General features: G+C 38.2%; 2 protein-coding genes across 2 annotated transcripts in view; both read right to left on the reverse strand.

The window, feature by feature from the left end:
* Positions 1 to 1,990: 1,990 nt before the first annotated feature.
* Nkrf (NFKB repressing factor) lies at positions 1,991 to 17,540 on the reverse strand. Its single transcript, XM_027930929.3, has 3 exons — positions 16,858 to 17,540; positions 6,256 to 6,386; positions 1,991 to 4,969 (listed from the first exon to the last, which is right to left on the reverse strand). The coding sequence occupies exons 1-3, from the start codon at positions 17,121 to 17,123 to the stop codon at positions 3,009 to 3,011; spliced, it is 2,358 nt and encodes a 785-aa protein (XP_027786730.3). The 5' UTR covers positions 17,124 to 17,540; the 3' UTR covers positions 1,991 to 3,008.
* Positions 17,541 to 18,457: 917 nt separating this feature from the next.
* Positions 18,458 to 21,626, reverse strand: part of Septin6 (septin 6) — a 77,282-nt gene continuing 74,113 nt past the window's right edge. Inside the window, exon 11 of the mRNA XM_027930965.3 lies at positions 18,458 to 18,722. The gene's annotated coding sequence lies outside the window, so the exon portion shown is untranslated. The remainder of the gene's footprint in view (positions 18,723 to 21,626) is intronic.

Below are 21,626 nucleotides of genomic sequence, written 5' to 3' on the forward strand. Positions count from 1 at the left end.
AATTAATTTGGTATCCTATTGTGGCTGGGTAGCCTAAATATTACAGTTAGTCATATTAGAAAAAAAAATTAGGATGAGACTGGGAATGGGCAGACTTGGTAGCATTTCATTTCGTATATCTCCTGAAAAACACTATTCTCAATCTAATTCATGGGATAATCCTTTTAAAACCTTATAACAGAGCCAACAACCTGACCTCTCAAAACATCATATCTGTGGTCAAAGACACCATTACTACCCATTTGAATAATGTTAATTGCCTTTTTTCCTCTTTTCAATTGTTAACACCACAGGCTGCCTGCATGTTAGAATTATAACAAAGTTAACTAAAAAACAGACATGCAAGATCCCTTTATCAAACTGCAGTCAGATTTAAACTTGTATTCCATTCTGCACCTGCTGGTGTGGGGAAGTAAATATAATGAAGAACCAAAGTTGTAATTAGAGTCCTTTATTTAGGACTCATTTCAAGCTTCCGGGGTTACTCATGGTGAAGTGAATGCTTTGTATACTACTAAAAAAAGAACCCCAATGAAATGCATGATATTTCCATTCATTTTGCAATCAAAGGGGAGGAGAAAAACAAAAAAGTAAATGTGAGACAGTGCTAAATATATAAAATGGAAAACAGTTCTTCAGTATAACATTTAAGCTATCCAAATAAAACTGCTCATATACTGTACAGGCTTTATCAGCAAGGTTAGTGGGTTAAAAGTGACTGCTATTGCAACTAAAGGGATAAAATGGAACAGCAAGGTTGTCAGCAGCCCATTCTTGCCAACCCCATTTCTCAACATTATTTTATTCTCAAGCACAATTAAGTGACTTTGTTCTAATTCTGCATCAGTACCAAGGCTGATCTCAAAGTTAGGAAATCTGGCCCCTCTAAACCAGGAATGAAATTCATATATATTTGGCCTCATTACTTGGAAGGCTTAACTGTAACTGCATTAATCTTCTGATCTATTAAGGCTCATCTAAAGAAATTTGATATATATATATAACATTTCCCTACCTTTTTTCTCTAAAAAAAAAAAAAAAATTCTAGGAAGAAAAAAAAAGAGAAATCAAGTTTTCACATCTTTTTTTAATGTTTTTTAGTTGGATACAATATTGTTAATTAATTTATTTATTTTTATGCAGTGCTGAGGATCAAGCCCAGGGCCTCACCCATGCTAGGCAAGTGCTCTACCACTGAGCCACAACCCCAGTCCCAAGTTTTCACATCTTGTAATTTATAAAGCTCTCTTACTCAGAGAATCAAATACAGGTTTTCCTAACTCACTAACTGAACTACAGCTTCCCAAGGTTGGCAAGAATCTTTTAGGTAAAAAAAAAATAAAAATCTACCAAGATTTTTAGCTTAGTTCCCTTTGCCACTGTTAAAATGTTAAATACCAAAATAAAATGCACACATCATTTCTCCTATCAACATTATGAAAGGAAGACAGTGAAGAAGCAAACATCATACACTGTTAGTTACTGTGGGTACCTACAATTTAGATCCAGGTGTAAGTCTAATTCCTTTATATTTGATAACAGTCATTTAACTGAAGTCTCTTAGTGCAAAAAGTAAAAAAATGGGAAAGCAAATTACTGTTCATTGTAGGCCAAATACATGTCAAGCACAGTGCTAAGTTTTAAGACTCTGTAAACAACCTAATCATCCTCAATATCATCTCACTGAAGGTGTTTTTAACCACCAATATTCATCTGTGTTGTTATAGGTGAGGTTATAGTTGATGTATCTGAGATGCAAACACAAAAATCTCATAAAAAAGTGAACAGTTTATAATCTGGATGAAGCCAGCATGTCAGTACATAGGAACGTGATGAGTGACTGATTCCTATCAGTTCCCATCTACTAAGTCATTACTTAGTCCATCCACAGGTGCTCTGGGGTTCAAATATTTTGTGCAAACACCACCTCCCTTCTCCAAAGACCCAAGGTGTCATATTAGGCTGCTGCCCAGAAATAAGTGCACCACCATTTCGACCAACTTTGGCTCCTTTTTATTCAGGAAGCATACACTAATTCTTTTTATACATTTTTTTTTTTTTTTTACATTCCAGAAATAAGCGAAAATAGCAGTTTTAAATATATTACAAAGTTGGCTTTGGGGGCTTAATAAGCGTTTTGAGAGAGGGACCAGCCAAGTGACCTTTCCATCAAAGCACCACTGTATCTTCAGTCGTTTACCAAGCTCTACCACAGATGTGGCTGCTTTGGATGTGTGGTACATCCAAACCGTGTGAAAGCTACAATGGAGAGTTGCTGTGAGTCTCTCTGCAAGGCACCAAGAACAAACAGTTCAAGCTTCCTTTCTTCAGTCTGGATCAAGGTTTTTGAACCTTTTTCAACTGCTCTCTCAAGTAGTGCTCTCTCAGCATGAAGACTAGAATTTGTTAAAACCCATATATCACAAGATACAGTAAATCACTTCCAATATTTTGGAAATCACATGATAGAAGTTATAAATAAATGAACACTAAAATTACTTTAAGAAAGTTTTACATCATTTAGTTGATAAGGACATTTACACATACAGCACAATTTACTATTAAACATTCTATAACTGGCTTCACACAAAGATGAAAATAGATAATACAAAATGATCTGACATTTCCAGTGTGTCTGGAATTAAAACTGTACTTTTACTGGAGTCAATATCGACTTTACATATTGTTGCAGATTGCTATGCTATGCCCATTAAAATGTGAATTTCTTTCTCAGGGTGAAATTCCATTTGGATGTGTGTTCTTGCTTGTATAAACTACTAAAATCCAAGGGACACAGCAATATCAAAGACACAAACAGTAACTGCACAATATCATCAGCTGGATTAAGCTACTACAAGTGGACAGAATTCTTCAGATTGCAATATCTAGTAAAGCACTATATGAACGAGATGAAACGTGTTAAAAATGAATACTCTGCAACAAGAACAAGTAGCATTTCTTTAATTCATAAAGCAGCCTCATTTGGCATTTAGAAAATGAGTAAGATCTTAATTTGCCTGAGGCATAACAAGCTCATAATGCCCCACTTGGCCTTCCTGTTTGAGCTGGTCTAGTAGGTCTTCCTTCCGTCTTTTTCTACCTACCACCAGGTACCTATCATGGCCCACCCCATGAGACTTACTCTTCAAGCCATACTTCTGAGCAATCTGATGTATTTGCTTCCGCTCATCATTAGTCAGCTCCGTCGAGAAGGTCAAGTCTGTGTGGCTCTCTGATCGAGCGTAGTTTCTGATGATCTGTTCGATATCTCTCTTGGCAATTTTATTGACCCTCTCTACATCAAGACCAAGCCCTTCCCGCTTATGCTGCTCTTTGACTGAAATAGGCTCCCTGATGCCCTCACCAGATTTACCTAAACCACCACCCGTCCAGCCCATCTTTCTCAGCAGCTGATTCCCTATGTTATCTTCTCGGATTTGTTGTTTGTAAGCCTCTTCTGCTGAGCGGCCCTGAATTTCATTTCTTGAAATCACGTCTTCCACAGTTCCTTTCTTCAAGTTGTTAATGACAGTCGGCTGGGTCTTTTTGAGGATTTTCACAGCTTCCCCAGCAGCTTCATATTTGACAGTTTTCTTCACCCCAACGGCTTCTGCAATGACTTCACTCTCCAGGATCACCTTGCATTTCCAGCGGAGGCCTGTCATCCTTTCATAGACGTATTCGACCGTCATTCGGTTAAACTGCGCCGTGTCGTTCAACGTGCACACGGGATTTGAAGAATTCTCATAAACCACAAGATCCTTTATATCTTTCTTCTTTCCAGATCCTCTGGGTGAAGAGCCTGAATGGCACTGGGAACTTTTGACAGATGGGTAAGTGGGCTGTGTTTTTTGAAGAATTTTTAGAGCCTCATCAGCAGCTGCATGTTTACTTGTTTTCTTGGTTCCATAACCTTCGGCTAAGCAGTGGTCTTGCAAAAACACTCGACAACGCCATGTGCGATTTGGCATCATCTCATATTTGTACTCAACTGACATCTTGTTGAATGAGGCAGAATTGTTAAGGATGCCAATGGCATCGTTTGCATTTTCCGTAATGACAAAATTGGTCCAGTGTTTGGCAGAATTAAAAATGGGCTGCCCAGAAGCATCTTTACCTAGCACCACCAGGTCTTCTGGTGGTTTCAGAGCTGGAGGAAATTCATACGAAAGCATGCCAATCTGACATACCACAAGGTCCTCTCCAATTGTGTGCTTGAATTTCCTCCTGACAACTCTAACCTCAATACGCTTCTGCAGGAGTTTTACAGCTAGCTCAGTAGCTCGATCCCTGGACCCATTCTTGCTGCCAGCATAACCTGTGGTTAGGTAGATATTTTGGCACCTAACTTCACATGCGTAACCATCTGTTAGAAGTTTTTTATTTTTGGGGATATCAGCAGGAGGGATTTCTTTTAGAGGAGCATATATATACTCAGGATTTGTCTTACATGCTTGAATACAACGAGTTAACATGTATGTATAATTAATTTTATCAGATCCAGAAGTCATCTCTGGATTAGAAAGGTTCTTCCAGATAGTTGCTGTTAATTTTTCAATAAAATACTGCTTCTCAGCTACCACTGACTCAGGATATGTCTGGGAAGGTGAAGGTGAAGGCTCGGGAGCTGACTGAGAGTTTGCCTGCTGTGGTGTGCTGCTTGGGGCAGGGTTCCCACTGTCAAAATACATGTTGGTTGTTACAGGCTGGTCTTTTGTGAAAATAAATCCTGATGAATCACAATACTGAGAATTCCCATCTTGTACACTGAAAGAGTCTTGAGTATAATCTTGGTAGCTGTTTCTTGGCATGCTGGCAAAACGTGTTTGCTCATTTGCCTCTTTTGTTTGAGGGCCATAATGATCTTCCTGTCTTTCATCTTTTGAACTACTAGCTACAAAATGGACAGGCTCAAAACGAGGTCTCGCATGGAATTTGGAAGCGGCTTGCTTTTTAGGAGGATTTTGACCTATAGAATGAGTGAAATTTACAATTCATTAAAATGGGAATATTTCAAAAGAACAAAGCAGGAAAATAGTACCAACCATTAATATGGTTGCAAGCTGCATTGTTGGTACAAGATATGTCCCATCATAAAAACTTCAAGTCATTTGGGTGAAGGGACTTCTATCAATGTAAGATTCCACTATAAAGAGGGATGCTCCCTGTCCTTCCATGTGTAAGGGAGGACTCTTGATAGGAAATATACCATTGAATCAAGTATGCAAGTCACCTCCATGCATGACTGGTAGATGATTTTGCATCAAATGAGCTAAAAGTGAGATGTACTCCTCACCTCTACTAAAAAGTGAAGGGTTCTAGAAGGATGTTCTAGTACAACCTCTTACCACCCTGTGCCGAAAAGCTCACTGAGAGACTGCAAATGGAACAGACAGCTCTAATGCAACAGAGATGATGACTAAAGGCATTTATAAAACCTTTCTCTTTTGTATCAGAGGTGAGTGAGTCTGTGATAGTGCCTTTTAAAATTGTGACCAAAAATCAGAGGAAAAAATTATCAAAAAATTACAAAGGTTTTCAATGTCAAAACTTTAGTTTTGCTGGGTGCAGTGGTGCATGCCTGTAATCCCAGCGGCTCAGGAGGTTGAAGCAGGAGGATTGCAAGTTCAAAGCAAGCCTCAGCAACTTAGTGAGGCCCTAAGCAACTTCGCAAGATCCTGTCTCAAAATTAAAAAATAAAAAGGCCTGAGGATGTGGCTCAGTGGTAAAGTCCCTCTGGGTTCAATACCCAGTACAAAACAAAACAAAACAAAACTTTAGTTCTGACCTGTCTGCTCAACCATGTTTGCTGTATTTTATTTCTAGAACAAACAACAGCTAGAAACTAATGATTTATTGGGACCACCAAACTAAAAGCTATGGAAGAACTCTACTGAGGCCACATCAGACACTAGTGCTTCCTCCGATAACAATGCTCAGTAGTGAGAGGGTCTCTCCTGAACCCATCCAAGAGGATTCAGTTACTGAGATGCTTAAATGATCACAGTATAAGGTTGTTCTATTTAGAGGGAGGTTCCATGGCATAGACTTCAAGGATAGCATTATAGCATAACTTTAGTATGCTTAATCTTCAGTTCTCTTTAGCATCCTTAAAAATTATACATAACTAAGTTGAAAATATTTTACCTATATGTCACAAACAATGTCATTTAAAACCTTATACCACACTCATATCATTTTTAAAAAAGCCACATTCTTTCTTCAAATCCCACCTTTCAGAAACAGTATACTCACCATCGTATGTTGAGAGGTGGCGTTTCTGACCTTTGGAAGGTTTGGACAGCATCAGATCATAGGAAGGCATCTCTCCAATATCAATACCTTCGGCCATTTGGAGAATTTTTTCCATCAAGCGTGGGCTGTACCTATTTAAGTTAATATACCCTAGAGTTAAAACAGGTAAGGATGTAGTTTCTAAAACTTTTAAAAAATATTTTTACTAGTGAATTATAATTATACATAATAGTGGGATTCATTCTGATATATACACAGAATATAATTTGTTCCATTTCAGTCTCCAGTACTTCCACTTCCCTCCCCTATTTCCTCCTCCTGTGCCCTTTCCTCTACTCTACTGGTCTTCTATTTATTTGTCATCTTAAAAATTGGTGCTTTATACATATACATAAAGGTGGAATTCACTGTGGTATATGGATGTAGTTTTTTTTAAAAGCTTTTAAATGAGCCAGTCTTATCATTGCTCCCACAAAATTTTACTAATGGGGTATGTTGGCTATAAAAACCAAAGAATCTTGTGTACAACCAGATATATGAAAAATTGTGCTCTATATGTGTAATATGAATTGTAATGCATTCTGCTGTCATATATAACAAATTACAATAATTTTTTTTAAAATCCTGAAATAATGTAATTTCAGTGAAAATCAGAGAATGCTTTAAATGAAATAAAAAAATTTTACTGTTAGAAAAAAAAAACAAAGAATCAGCTCTAAAACATTTACTTATCAAATGAAATGTTACTCTTTAGGAATTAAAATTTTTCAGCATAAGACATATAAATATTATACGGAGAAAGCTTACTCAAGATTTTTATCTGTAATTTGAATTGGAAATATCAGTATAAACTCATGATTTACTTTCCATTTCTTAAATGTATTATGTGTAAGTTAATTATATTTATATATTTATAGAAGATTAAGAGTGTTAAGAGATTGTGGTCATTGTTATTTCTCACTGAAAGAATCAGGGTTCTTAGAGAAATGGCTATTTCTAAGTCTGGGGCAGGAAATATCTAAGATGAGCCTGGGAGATCTTCTTGTGCTTCGAAACAAGGAAGCTATAAGAGACCACAGAGAGTTGTGTGAAATGGACACAGAAGCCAATATGAATAGATTCCTGCTGGCAATGTGAGCCAACTTGAGTATCATAAAAACAATAACTGGGGCTGGGGATGTGGCTCAAGCGGTAGCGCGCTCTACTGGCATGCGTAGGGCACTGGGTTCGATCCTCAGCACCACATAAAAGTAAAATAAAGATGTTGTGCCCACCGAAAACAAAAATAAATAAATAAATATTAGAAAATTCTCTCTCTAAAAAAAAAAAAAGAACAATAACTGACCAGGCGCAGTGGGGCACACCTGTAATCCCAGCGATTCGGGAGGCTGAGGCAGGAGGATCGCAAGTTCGAGGCCAGCCTCAGCAACTTAGCAAGACCCTCAGCAACTTAGTGAGACCCTGTCTCAAAATAAAAAATTAAAAGGGCTGGGGATGAAGCTCAGTGGTAAAGTACCCTTGGGTTCAATCCCCAATTCAAGGGGAAAAAAATAACAATAATTGGAATGAATTAAAATACATCAGATACACTGGAAATCTACTAAGTTCATAATACTTACAAACCCATTATTGGTCACCTTTTGAGGATGGAAGGAATCAAGTCATTATTCTGCAAACAAGTAAATATTAAAGGAAGAAAGCAAGCATTTATCCTGCATTTTCCTATACAAACCATATCTCAAAACAACCAAAGAGTTGAGGAAAATCTCTTTTATAGAAGTATTCCAGCTAATAAACAAAGGGAATGACAAACTATTACCATTTTGCAAGTCATAATAAAATAATAAATGATCATCAATGGCTAATAAATGTATTGATGAAAAGTTGATGAGGAAGAACTCAGAAAAAGACCCACACCAAACATTCTAAAACTAATGACTGACAAAGGTACCAAAGCAATTTAATGAAGGAAGGATAGCCTTAGCCACTTATGATGCTGGAACGAGTGGGTATCTGTAGGCAAAAACAAAATAAACAAACCCTCACATCTTATGCAAAGTTAACTTAAAATGCATCATAGACTTATATGTGAACTATAAAACTTTTATAAAAACATAAGAGAAAATCTTCATATCTATGGCTAGGCAAGCAGTTCTTAGAGCTGACTCTAAAAACATTATTTATAAAAAGGAAATAGTGGTAAAATGGATCTTAACAGAACTTAAAACCTTTGCTCTCTTTCTGACAGACTCTGTAAAAAGACAAACTACAAACTGGGAGAAAATATTTGTAAACCACACACTTGACAACAATCTGGTTTCCTCAAAACTTGACAAACAAAAATAAATATTGAAATGAACAAAAGACATTAACAGAACATTTCAACCAAAGAGTATAGACAGACTAAAAACAAACATATGAACAATGTTGAACATGATTAGCCACTGGAGAAATGCAATTGAGAACTATAATATCAATGAGAATGATCAAAATGAAAGTGACAACATCAAATGCTGGCAAAGATGCAGAGAAATCAGATCCCTCAGATAACTGCTGGTAGAAATATAAAATGGATAGTCACTCTGGAAAATAATTTGGAAGTTTCATATAAAATTAAACATCAATTACCACACCACCCAGGAATTGCACTGTTGGACATTTATTTCATAGAAATGAAAACATACATTCACACAGAAACCTGTATATGAATGTTCACAATAGCTTTATTAGTAACCAGTCTAACTGCAAGATGCAGATGTCCTTCAACAGATAAATGGTTAAACTTTGATAAAGACACGCAGTGGAACACTACTCAGCAACAAAAAATATACATAAAATATGCAACAGGGTATATATAGAGAGGGAGATGGATGTGGTTATAACAGGACAACTCTGGAGATCCTTGTGGTATTGGGAATATTCAGTATCTTGACTGTAGAGGTGGATACAAAAGCCTACACATGGGTTAGGGGTGTAGCTCAGTGGTAGAGCACTTGCCTAGTATGCACAAGACCCTGGGTTCCATCCCCAGCATCACACATATACACACATACACACACAAAATCAACAACAAAGAACACACCTAAAACTTACACATGATAAATTGAATAGAACTAAATACATGCATATACTAATAAATCTCAGGGAGTGTGAGTAGGATCAGTTGATTATGACAATGTCATTATCCTAGTTGTGATATTACACAACAATTTTGCAAAAGGTTACCACTGGGGTAAACTGGGTAAAGAGTACTTGGAATTACACAGCCAGTGTGATTCTACATCATGCACAACCAAAAGAATGAGAAGTCATACTCCATGTATGTATGATGTGTCAAAATGCATTCTACTGTCATGTGTAACTAATTAGAACAAATTTTTAAATTTCTAAAAAAAAGTACTGGGTATCTCTATATTATTTCTTATAATTGCATACAAATCTACAATTATGTCAATAAAAATTTCAATTAAAAATTTGATGTTGGAAAGTTGGAAAAAAGTCATTTTAATATCACTAATAGGGGGCTGGGGTTGTGGCTCAGTGGTAGAGCATTTGCCTAGTATGTGTGAGGCACTGGATTTGATTCTCAGCATTGCATACAAATAAATAAATAAAGGTCCATCAACAACTGAAAAAAAATATACACACACACACACACATATATATATAACTAATGGGACAAAAATGTGCTCCCTGATATGAAACTCTGTGTGTGTGTGGTACTAGGGATTGAATACAGGGGCTCTCTATGAGTTTAGCTGTACCCCCAGCCCTTTTTAAAATTGTATTTGGAGACAGGATCTCATTAAGTTGTCCATGTTGGCCTCCAACTTACCATCCTCCTGCCTCAGCCACCCAAGTATCTGGAATTATAGGCATGTGTCATTACACCTGCCTCCTAGCACTATTTATAAAGTATTCTTGCCTTCCAAATAATTGAAACTAAACTTAATCAGATCCCTAACTCCCAGAAAAATGTTTACCACCACCACAAGAATATAACCAGCAAAATCCAGAATGAGGGAACACTTCATAACAACCTAAATTCTTCAAGTAAATAGTATGAAAATAAACTGAGGGAGGAATGATTATAGGTTAAGAAAATACATGAATCAAATACACCAGTAGTCCTTAGTTGGATCATGAATCAAACTGTAAAAGATATTTGAGATAAATGAACTGAACACAAACTAGGCATTAGATGATTTTAAAGAAATTACTGTTAATTCTGGTGAGTATTAATAATGGTACTTTGATTCTATATTTAAAAAGCTTATCTAATACAGATACATACTGAAATATTTACAGGTGAAATGATATCAGGACTTTTGAGATATACTTCAGATTATCGCCCACAAAAAAGTAGGGGGAAAATAGATGAAATAAGAAGGATAGAATGAATGACAAAGCAGTTCATCATGGCTCACTGATGGTTATGTGGGGATTCATTAAAGCCTTCTCTACTTTTGTGTGTGTCTCAAATTTACCATAATAAAAAAGTTTTAAATATACAATTCTAAAGACAGTTCCTTGTGAAGTAGCTTGGTTTTCTGACAATATCATTTTATAGCAGAGAAACACAACCATGGGCTCAAGTGAAATTTTTGTTATCATGGGTACCAAAAAAGAGATTCCTGGCAGCATTTGAGAAGAAAGTTCTGAAAATTAATAACTGTCATAGCTTTAGATGGGCAAGTAACATTTGTTGAGGTAGAGGTTTTTTTGTTTGTCTGTTGGTGCTGGGAATCTAACTCAGGGCCTTGAGAATTCTAGGCAAGATCTCTACCACTGAGCCACATCCCCAATCAAAAAGTGGTGTTTTTGAAAGAGTGTAACACTTTCCATTTTCAGCACAATAGTTCCAAACCCATCAGTTGTCTTTCCCGACAAAGTACAAGTTAAGATATGGTGGCCTTTGTGGACAGATTACTAGAAATTAGTTGAGTTATAACTGTACTTCCTACTGATAACTGCTGCTGGTAACATCAGTATTTAAATATCAACAGCAATTTTATTTTTATTTCTTATTATCTGAACATCATAAAGTATAGTCTAAAACACCATACATTCTTCATGTATCATTCCCATTCAGATGTGGGAGTCCAATTGCCAAGGTATGCAATGAAAATAAGACTTTGAAAATGTGATGAAGACAGCAACTCTTAAAACCAATAATCTCATACTGCTACCAAAACTGGTAGTACATCCAAGCCACTCACCTTGAATTCCAGTTAAAATTCTCCAGACCTTCAATTAGAACTTGAATATCCAAGTATGGTGTGTAACTGAAAATGGTATCCTTATCATACAGTGCACATGAGCAATGCATTTGGGAATCGCTCTATTCACACTTTTCTCTCAAGCTTCTTCCAGCACTGGTAATTATTCTACCTACTTATTATTCCCTATTCATTAAAATTACCACAAAATTCAACATTTCTCGTAGGCTATAAAAAAATAAGACTTCACGTAGGTTGCCAACACAGTCAGATTCTCTGTCCTTTACTAGGAAATGATGATACCAAAGAAGCCTGGATAGCTTGAATAAGAATGAAAAGATCATACAGTATCTAACACGTGACTATTCAAAGAATAACAAAAATATTAAGTTAGATTCTTTAAGACGACCACTAGGATTTCATAGTATATTAGAAATTACATATTTATTCCAAAAATTTTAGAAAATCCTCCAAGAAAAGTACCTATGATCCCAACCACTAATACCTTTGATAACATTTTGGGGTTTATTTTTGTTTCTTTTCTGTATTTTCCATACCCTTTCCAATCACTAACTGATCATCATCTATGTTGATTTTTTGCAATCTGGTGGGGGGGTTTTTGTTCTTAATCTACTATATCATAAGCTACTTCTTCATATCACTACCATGTGAATTTATTTTGTTTTTGCAGTGTTGGAGATTCAACTCAAGGACTTGGGCATGCTATGCAAGTGCTCTACCACTGAGTTACAGCCCCACCCCACTACCACATGAGTTTTAAAGACTATAGGGTATTCTATATTATGAAATATGATGTAAATTGGGGCTGGAGTTGTAGCTCAGTGATAAAGTGCTTGCCTAGCATGTGCAAGGCACTGGGTTCGCTTCTCAGCACTGCATATAAATAAATAAAAGAAAGGTCCATCAACAACTTAAAAAAAAGAAAAAAATATTATGTAAATAATCATTAAGAAAAGTTTAATGAAAGGCTGGCGTTGTGGCTCACTGATAGAGTGCTTGCCTGGCAGGTGTAAGGCCAGGGGTTCGATTCTCAGCACTGCATATAAATAAATAAATAAAATAAAGGTCTATTGACACTAAAAAAGAAAAACAATTTTAAAACAAGAAAAGTTTAATGTAGTAATTCTAAGACTCATGCATATTGTGTATTTACATCTGTTAGATTACCCATTTGGTTGTAAGAACTTAAAAGAAAATCAAAGAACCTCAATAGGTCTTATGGTTCTCACAGGAAGCTTATAATATACCAAGGTTTTGGAAGTCAGGACGCTATTTAATTGTCTAGCATACAAAAAGATGATTTCTAGTGGACAGAAACACCTGTCTTCATGAATCTTACATTCTTATTCAAGATATATATATATATATATATATATATATATATATAATATATATAAAACATATATGTATATATACACATATATGTACACATGGCTACAAGAACTAAACCATTATAATTTATACAATGGCACCTATAATTTAATATTCAGTAACAGATGCTTATAAAATATTTAAGTACATTAAACTGCTCTACTTAGTCTAAACTAAAAAGATGAGACCTGAAAATTAAGCAGAGATTAGGGTTTCAAAGTACAAAGCTATTTATTCTAAACTACTTATAAGACTCCTAATGTTATATGTTAATAACATACAATCAGATGACTGATAAATCTTTCAAGTGCTTCCATTCCCACTTCATTAGCTGGCGATTTACGTATTCTACCTGCTATGTGCAAAGTTAGTTTTATAACATAAGTCCAGCTGATATCTACCTTCCAAAAACCAGTCTCATTCTATATCAATGATGAAAAAAAAGAAACAAATAATCAAGGGAGCAAATCTGGTTTCATTCTAAGACATATTTATTCATTAATGTTTCATCAAAGATGAACAGGCCAGGATTCTGCTTCTAGTCCTATTGATCAAGAAAGGTTGGAAAACTGAATGTTCCAGGTAACCAAGCATTCTGCTCTATTAAATATACATATATAAAGCTGAGAGTGTGGCTCAGTGGTAGAACACTTGCCTAGCATACATGAGGCCCTGGGCTGGATCCCCAGTGCTGTGAAATAAACAAACAAACAAATAAATATTATCTACAATTTATAAATAAAAATTACACAGATTTGTAGGCATTTATATGAACAATTATTCAAGGGTTGTATATGTAATTAATTAGAAGACTGTACCAATTTTTCATTAGCCACAAGATTATCTTAGATATTGCTTGCATAAAAAAAATCTTGATGTAATATGTATAAAATTATCTTTTTACTTTGTACTTAATTCAGTTCAGTCAGTAGAAGGACTGCCATAACATTATCAATTAGTTTAACTGAAAAGTAATGTTTGCATTACCTGATAATTAAAATATAGAAGAAAGGGAAGGGCACCTACAATCTCAACTACTGATACCTTTGACACAGATTTTGAGTTTGATTTTTAAAATTCCTTTTGTGTTGTTTGTTTTCATGAAGCAGACAAACAAGAAAAGAGAAAAAATTTCAGCTATTTGAGCTTCCTGGTTGCCTAGACAACAAGGGAAAAATGATTAAAAGCAGACTGGAAAACACTGCTTTATTTTATCCTATAAAGCAGCAGTTCTCAGTGTTGCTGGGTCCCTGGATCAGCAACATAGCATCACCTCTGGGGACTTGTTAGAAATGCAAATTCTTGGGTCCCCTCCTCAACCCTACTGAATCCCTGGGGTAAGCCCCAGCAACCTGTGGTTTAACCACCCTAACAGGTGATTTTGACATACTTAAATGTGAAAAGCACAATTACAGAGTCAAGAAGATATTCAAATTTATTCCATGGAAACTGCCACTATCACCAAAAGGAATGAAATATGGGCTGCCTCCCTGCACATCTGTGCTTCTCCTCTCTTGGTCTTATGATAAAGGATTTTTCAAAGATATCCTTAAACTATAACAATTTCAATCCCAATTCAAATGAACATAAACAGTTCTGCCAAAGGAGAAAAAGGGCAAAGGGTTCCTATTTTGCTACTCTTCATCATCTCTTCTAGATGTTAAATCACGAGCCTTGAATAACAAATTAACAACTGAAGCTTAGAAAGGATTATGTCACCATGTATTCTGCAGTCAGTTCATTTGAGAGAAAAGAAGAGTATTCTGTCGCAGAAAATAGGAGCTTCACCTACATCAACAAGTACTAGAATATAGATTTTACCCACCTGAAGACAAGATCTAATATAAAGCCTGGCTATTGCACTGGGTCCTTGGCTTCCAAATTCTCTATTGGCCCTTCCCTTTCATCTATATCTAAAGTTATCAGATACAATGCAAATATTGCTTTTCAGTTAAGCTATTTGATAATGCTATGTAATTATTCCACTGACTGAACTGTCGTAACTACAACCTAACATGAGTTTATATATACTATATGCAGATGCACACACAAAACATCCTTGGATGTTTGAGCTTTTGATGCCAACAACCACTGGCTTGGCTTGTTAATGCTCAGGTTATGTATAAGGCTGCTGTTCTTGGAATAAAATCCTGAGATAAATGATATGGCTTATGTCAGTTACTTGGTTTCATCTCTGGTCCATCCTTCCCAAATATGACAGCTGTTTCCCAGTGGAAAGAGTATCATACTGGACATCAGAATATTATTACCAACTGTGGGACCTTAGAAAAGTCACTTTACTTCTTGGCCTCCATCAATTGAGCTGTAAAAATGAGACAACACCTAACTCCCAAAGTTGTTGTTAAATGAAATATTTAAAATGTGTTGTACATTACAAAGTTGTATACATCCATTCACTCCTCACACAATTATTGAACACCTATTATGTAGCAGGCATTTTTCTAGGAATATTCTCATTTGTATAAGATGAAATTGTGAATAAGAAAGCAAAATCTCTTTCCCCTCAAAAGCTTACCTTCCAGTGGGAAAGTAAGCTTTATAATTAACCCAAAGAATGATTATTCTCCTTCCCTACTTAAATTTTTTTTAAGGATCCAAATTACCCAAGTCTTCTGTGATATTGAGGATTATATAGTAATTATATGATTATAAGGAAACTTTTCAAATGCAAGAACAACACTGTTCAAGGGTTCAAGGCAAGGTCAATTGGGTTTATCTTACTTGCTTAATTACCAAGGTTTCCCAGTAGTAACCAGTTCCTCCAGTGAATAATCATTATCTCTGGAGGTAGAAATTGAGATGGAAAACATAAATTTCTGTGATAAGAGCAAGGTATCATAGTTGAATGTCATGTTCAACAATCTTATTTTCAGTATGTTTTACAGTCATTCCTAGAACTGAATTGGCTCTAATCATTTTCCAGAATTTCTCATCCTTCCTAATAAAAAATTGATTTTTAGGAAAGAATGTCAAAATAAGCATATTCCCAAGTCTATCAAAGGAATGGTTAGTCAAGTATAAGGCTAATTTGGGGGTTCTGAAGGACAGAGGTTGAAATAGCCTGTTTCCAAGGAAGAAAAAAAAAACTGCGTTGTAACCATACTGCAGTCTCCATTGAATGCAAAGAGCTATCAAAGAGGCCTGTTCAGAAGCCACCAGGTACTGCGCAGGGAGAAATACATAGACACGCAAACAGCCCTAAAACCTCATCCAGAAGCCAAATGTTAATCCTTCTTATCATACCTAAAGTAAAAGAGGGCAATCAATTTTTACAGCAGATATATCCATTTCTTTGTTTGAGTCCAGACACGTTATGCGCAAATCTACAAGCAAGGCTGACACTGCGTCTCAGAGACCTAATACATACCGCCTCCCCAGAAGACAGTAAAACCCAGGTGGGGGACTGCAAGTAGAGGGGGAGGGGGTTCTAATGGAGATGGAAAAAGAGAGTGGTCAGAAGGAGACCAGGATTAGAACCGCAGGGTCTCCTACCCCTCCCCCCCCAAACCCATCGAATATTCTCTGCGGATACCGCATCCTTGGAAGGTCCTACGCAGGTCCTAGGTTCTGCTATTCATCACTTTCCACGTCCTCCAAAACCATCATCAACCACAACGACCACTTCTCAATAATATTCCTCTAGACGCAGCATTATCTTCATGCCATCCCTGTTCCTGGAGGGGTTGCTGATCTCTGCACCCCCTGTTAGGTCATTCCCTGCCACCACAGTAGCCCACCCCACCCCCAGACCAATAATTAAGCCTCTGATATCCTCCCGCACCTCTCTCCAACCTCCAAACCATCATCCGCATCCCGCCCTCGTCCCTATCCCACCATCACCGATTCTCCACCACCACCGCTGACCCTAACCCAACCTCCATCACCAATCTCACCTCGTCCTTAATCCAACCGTCATTACCCACTTCGTACTCGTTCTGGTCCCTAACCCAATCTCCCACACCTTTCTCACCTGCAGCCCAAGAAAACGTGGTTGGTCCAGGCAGCAGAAAGCGCAAGGAGCTGGTCGAGGGCAGCCCCAGGATAGCTATGCAGGTGCCGACAGATGAAGCTACGCCGCAGAGCCCACTGCCAGTCACTTTCGTGGCTATAGCGCCACTGCTCTAGCACTGGCTCAGGCGGGGGCGGCGGGAGGGGCGGCAGCGGCGGCGGCGGGAGGGGGGGCAGCGGCGGCGGCGACAGGAAGTCGCCCCCCAACAGCAGACGTCCTCCAGCCATCTTCTCCGCCTCCAAGCAGAGACCCTAGGGACGCACCCGCTCACTGTTCGCGAGCTAGCTAGCCCGCAGGAACGGGGGGTTGGTGGGAGGGGCGGGTGAGAAGGGGTGCGTTCAGGCAGGAAGACCAACTCTATGGGGACTGGAATGTGTGCGTGGGGGGTAACGTTAAAAAGAAAACGGGAGCACGAGCTCACGTCCCGACGCCGGGCGCACGCCAGCTGCACTCCAACTCGTGGAGCAGGAGAATTACCTCCGCACTCACACGCGCACTGTGGAGGCCAAGTCAGTCCGAGTGCTCCGCACCTTCTTGGACCCCCGGACCCACGCACTAAGCGAGGAGTGGAAAAATAAAAGACACCAGCACGTTCTGCGCCCCCTCCTCTGAATTCTAGCCTACCTACCCGCGTGCCGCCCCAGGGTTGTGAGACCAGTGCGCAGGCGCCGCGGCTGTTCCCTAACTTCGAAATCTCGCCGCAGAATCTCGCGCGATGTACTTTTTTACCCTTCCTATGACGACTATGGGCCTTTGACGCACCGTGGTGACTAGAGGGCGGGGACTCCTGGAAGGGAGTTATGAAGGTTCTCTGAGGTTGGAGAATCTAGTTCCGTTAAGTCCCTGGAAAGTGCCCTCAGGTAATTGTTGGTAATAATAGCTCATCTGACGCTTTCCCCCTGGATTTCTAGCGTTAATTTAGGCTTGGAATGGATTTTACACTTTTTTTAACGTTAGCTCTCCAAAGGGCCTTTTCTTTAGGTGATAGCTTGAAAAATCTCTGTGCGCATACATCATTAACTTTGTGCAAAGGTAGTAAAAATGAAACACTTGCAAAGAAAATCACTCATATACCACTTCTCTAGCCAATCCTTTTATCTCTCTACTCCATTCCAATAGTTAGAGTTCTAATCATGATTAGATAATTATGTATGTGTCCATTTAAAACCTGGGAGCTGGGGAGGTAGCTTAGTGGTAGAGCACTTGCCTAGTGGGCCCAAAGCCCTGGGTTCCATCCCCAAAACCACACACACACACAAAAAAGTGTAAAATATTACAAAGGAGAAAGGTGGTTCAAAGATGAGTTTTAAAAGCTGCACAAAAAAAACAGTAAACAGCTAAATCACTGTGCAGATTACAATCTTGGTGGGAAAAATAGTTTGGCCTAAAATTAAATGTAACACCAGCAGTAGGACTAGCAAATGAGGCAGTTTTGCCCATTATCTTCTTAAACCCTTTAATGACATATTTCTTGGACTGAGAAAAGCTGAAGATACCAAGACTTTTCACACCATTTCATCATTATTTCCATGTCTGTTTCTCCATGGTAAACATTCATGTTTATTGATGTAATGGACAGCTCTTGAATCATCAAGTCAAGAATACCCTACTAGGAAGCAAGTTTAGATATAAATTCAAGTCCTCTTGTATGAGTGGGGAAAATAAAGCCAGAGAGGTAACCTGCTGAAGGCTGTAGAGATACTTCTTGACAACGATGAGATCATAGTTCAGATCACCTGAATTCTTGTCATTGTGTTGGCCTGTTTTGTTTCTTCAGAGCAGGTGTCATCTTCTGGATTTATTTGAAAACAGTATGGCTGTCTTTCCTACAATAGAATGTTAACTCAAGGAGAGCAGGGAACTCACTTGTATTTGCTATTATCATCTACACCTGGCTCCTGTAGGCACTCCATAGATATTTGTTGAATTGAATGAATGAATGTTTCCTCCATTATCCCAATCTGATGAAATACATTTTCTTGGAGTACACATTTTCAAGGTGACTTGTTGTTTTATAACTGGATTAATTTCATTCTGCTATGGTTATGTTCCCTGCAAAACGGAGGTGTTGAAACTTAATGGCTAAGGTAATGGCAGTAAGGGGTAGGGCTTTTAGCTAGGCATAGTGGCATATGCCTGTAATCCCAGCAACTCAGGAGGCTTGAAGGAGGAGACTCCCAAATTCAAGGCCAGCCTCCATAATTTAGGAAGGCCTTAAGCAATCTAGCAAGACCCTGTGTCAAAATAAAAAGGGCTGGGGACTTAGCTCAGTGGTTAAGCACTCCTGCATTCAATCCCTGGAACAAAAAAAGAAAAAGAGAGGTAGGGCCTTTAAGAGGTGATTAGTCTGTGAGGGCTACTCCCCCATAAATGGAATTAAGGGACTTGTAAAACATGTTTTATGCAGCATTTGGTCAATTGCCCTTTCACCTTCTACCACATGAGGACACAATGTTCCTCTCCAAAGTATGCAGCAACAAGAAATCATCTTGGGTTTAGACAGCAGTCCATACCAGATAAACCTGTTGGTGCCTTGATCTTGGACTTCCCAACCTCCAGAACTCTGAGAAATAAAATTCTGATTTGGGTTTTCCCCCCAAGGCCAAAAATTGAGCTCAGGACCTTGCACTTGCTAGGCAAGTGCTCTGCCACTGAGCTAAATCCTCAACCCCAAATTCTGTTTTTTTATGTTATCTAGACTCAGGTATGCATAAAGTACAAATGGACTGAAACACAGACTAAGCTGCCAATCTTCATCAAAGCCAGAATTGTAATTAAAACACATCTGGGCTGGGGATATAGCTCAGTGGGTAGAGCGCTTGCCTTGCATGCACAAGGCCCTGGTTCAATCCCCAGCACCACAAAAACAAAACATCTTTCTGCTGGGTGTGGTGACGAACACCTTTAATCCCAGCAATTTGGGAGGCTGAGGCAGGAGGATTGCAAGTTCAAAAGCCAGCCTCAGCAATTTAGCTAGGCCTTAAGCAACTCAGCGATAACCTGTCTCTACATGACCTTCTCTCCCTGATAATCCTTCCGATTTAAAAAAAAATATATATATATTCTTCAGCTGTTATTTCAGCCTATTCCTTTCTCACAAGCCACTGATGATTTCTCAGTGAGCAGGAGTTAAGGACACTCCCCACACAAACAGAAATGGAGCATTTGAATAAAGATTAAAGAGATGTTGAGGACAAAGAGATGACAAAGGCAGTCACTGCAATCCTAAACCAACACAGAAAACTGTCATCATTCAACTTCCTCCCCATCCATCCTCCTCCTCTAACACAGGATCCTGCCACTGTCTTTATACTACACACACAACCCCACTGACTGCCCCCAGCTTCCTTCCCTGCCATTTCCTGTGGGGGATTCAGTAAGTAATAAAGAGAGGGAAACATGTAGCCTGACCACGCACCACTCCCACAAACTATCCCAGAAATTAGATCATCCAGAGTTCTTGACTACTCTGCACCACAAATGCTCTTGAGGAATGTTTACTTATGGATTAAAAACACTAACCAGGAGCTCCCACTGGCCAAACCTGGGTAACCTGAGTGCCCAAATAATTAAGGACAGTAATGAATTAGAAATCACTGAAAAAATAGGAAGCCTTAAGTCCACAGTGATCTCACGTAGATCAAGATGTGAGAGTGGAGCGTTGTGACATGCTTGTAATCCCAGGGACTTGGGAGGCTAAGATAGAAGGATGGCAAGTTCAAAGCCAACCTCAGCAACTTAGAAGACCCTCTCTCAAGAGAGAAAATTTTAAAAAGAGCTAGGGATATGGTTAAGTGCCCCAGGCTTCAATCCCCAGTACAAAATAAATAAATGAGAGAGGGCTAGAGATATGGGTCAGTGGTAGACTGCTTGTCTGGCATGCAGGAGTCAGTCCCTGAGTTCTATCCCAGCAATGCAAAAATAAATAAATAAGTGAGAGACAGGGAGGATCTTGTGGTAGATTCGGAAGGAGGGCTAGAGTTGGAAAATCATCACTTTGCAGATGAATTCAGGCAAGAATTATCAATAGATGCTAAATCCAGGGGGACATTTTTGATGAGTAGAAAGATATTTGCATGGATTTATAATTCTCCCCACAGGTTGTTCATTAGTAATAAGGAAGTAGAAGAAAGGCTAGTAACTATATAATGGAGAAACTGAGCAACAAATTGGCTCAAAATAAGAAGATTGTATTTTTAAAATAGGACTGCAAAAAGATCAACATCATAAAAGGCAAAGAAAGTGATCCTAGACTAGATCCTGTACTGCAAGGGAAAATGCCCACATAGAATGTTATCAACACATTAAAAAATATTGTAACAATGTGAAATTTACCAAAGTTGATAACTAGCTGTGGTTATGTAAAAAAAATTCTTTTTATCTGTATGTATGGTGGGCACAAACAAATGATAAATGAATTAGGGCCAAATGTTATCAATTGGTGAATCTGGGTGGAGAGTATGGAGTAAACTTTGTACTATTCTTGTAACTTAATTTCAAATAAATCATTTGAAAATACAAAAGTTCCCTGTGCTGGTCAAGAACATAAATCAAGCTGCCTCTTAATCACTTTTTATTCAGCCCTTTACTGGGACCTCTGGAAGGCTATAAATGATGCCTTTACTCTTAGGAAGTTTAACATCTCTCAAGGAGGGAAGTCCCTCAAACAAGAAGCAGAGAAGGCTATACAAGATCAACTAGGAATTTTGAAAATGGAGAAGAAGATAGGT

Source organism: Marmota flaviventris, chromosome X (genome assembly GCF_047511675.1).
Source record: "Marmota flaviventris isolate mMarFla1 chromosome X, mMarFla1.hap1, whole genome shotgun sequence".
Classification (NCBI taxonomy): Eukaryota; Metazoa; Chordata; class Mammalia; order Rodentia; family Sciuridae; genus Marmota; species Marmota flaviventris.

What these genes read in the sequence shown, in the direction of transcription:
- Nkrf (XM_027930929.3), bottom strand. Translation starts at nt 17,123, where the DNA reads ATGGCTGGAGGACGTCTGCTGTTGGGGGGCGACTTCCTGTCGCCGCCG. An exon ending in CACGTTTTCTTGGGCTGCAG is followed by an intron (nt 6,387 to 16,857) that starts GTGAGAAAGGTG and finishes TAACTTAAATAG; the next exon opens with GTACAGCCCACGCTTGATGG. An exon ending in CCACCTCTCAACATACGATG is followed by an intron (nt 4,970 to 6,255) that starts GTGAGTATACTG and finishes CTCATTCTATAG; the next exon opens with GTCAAAATCCTCCTAAAAAG.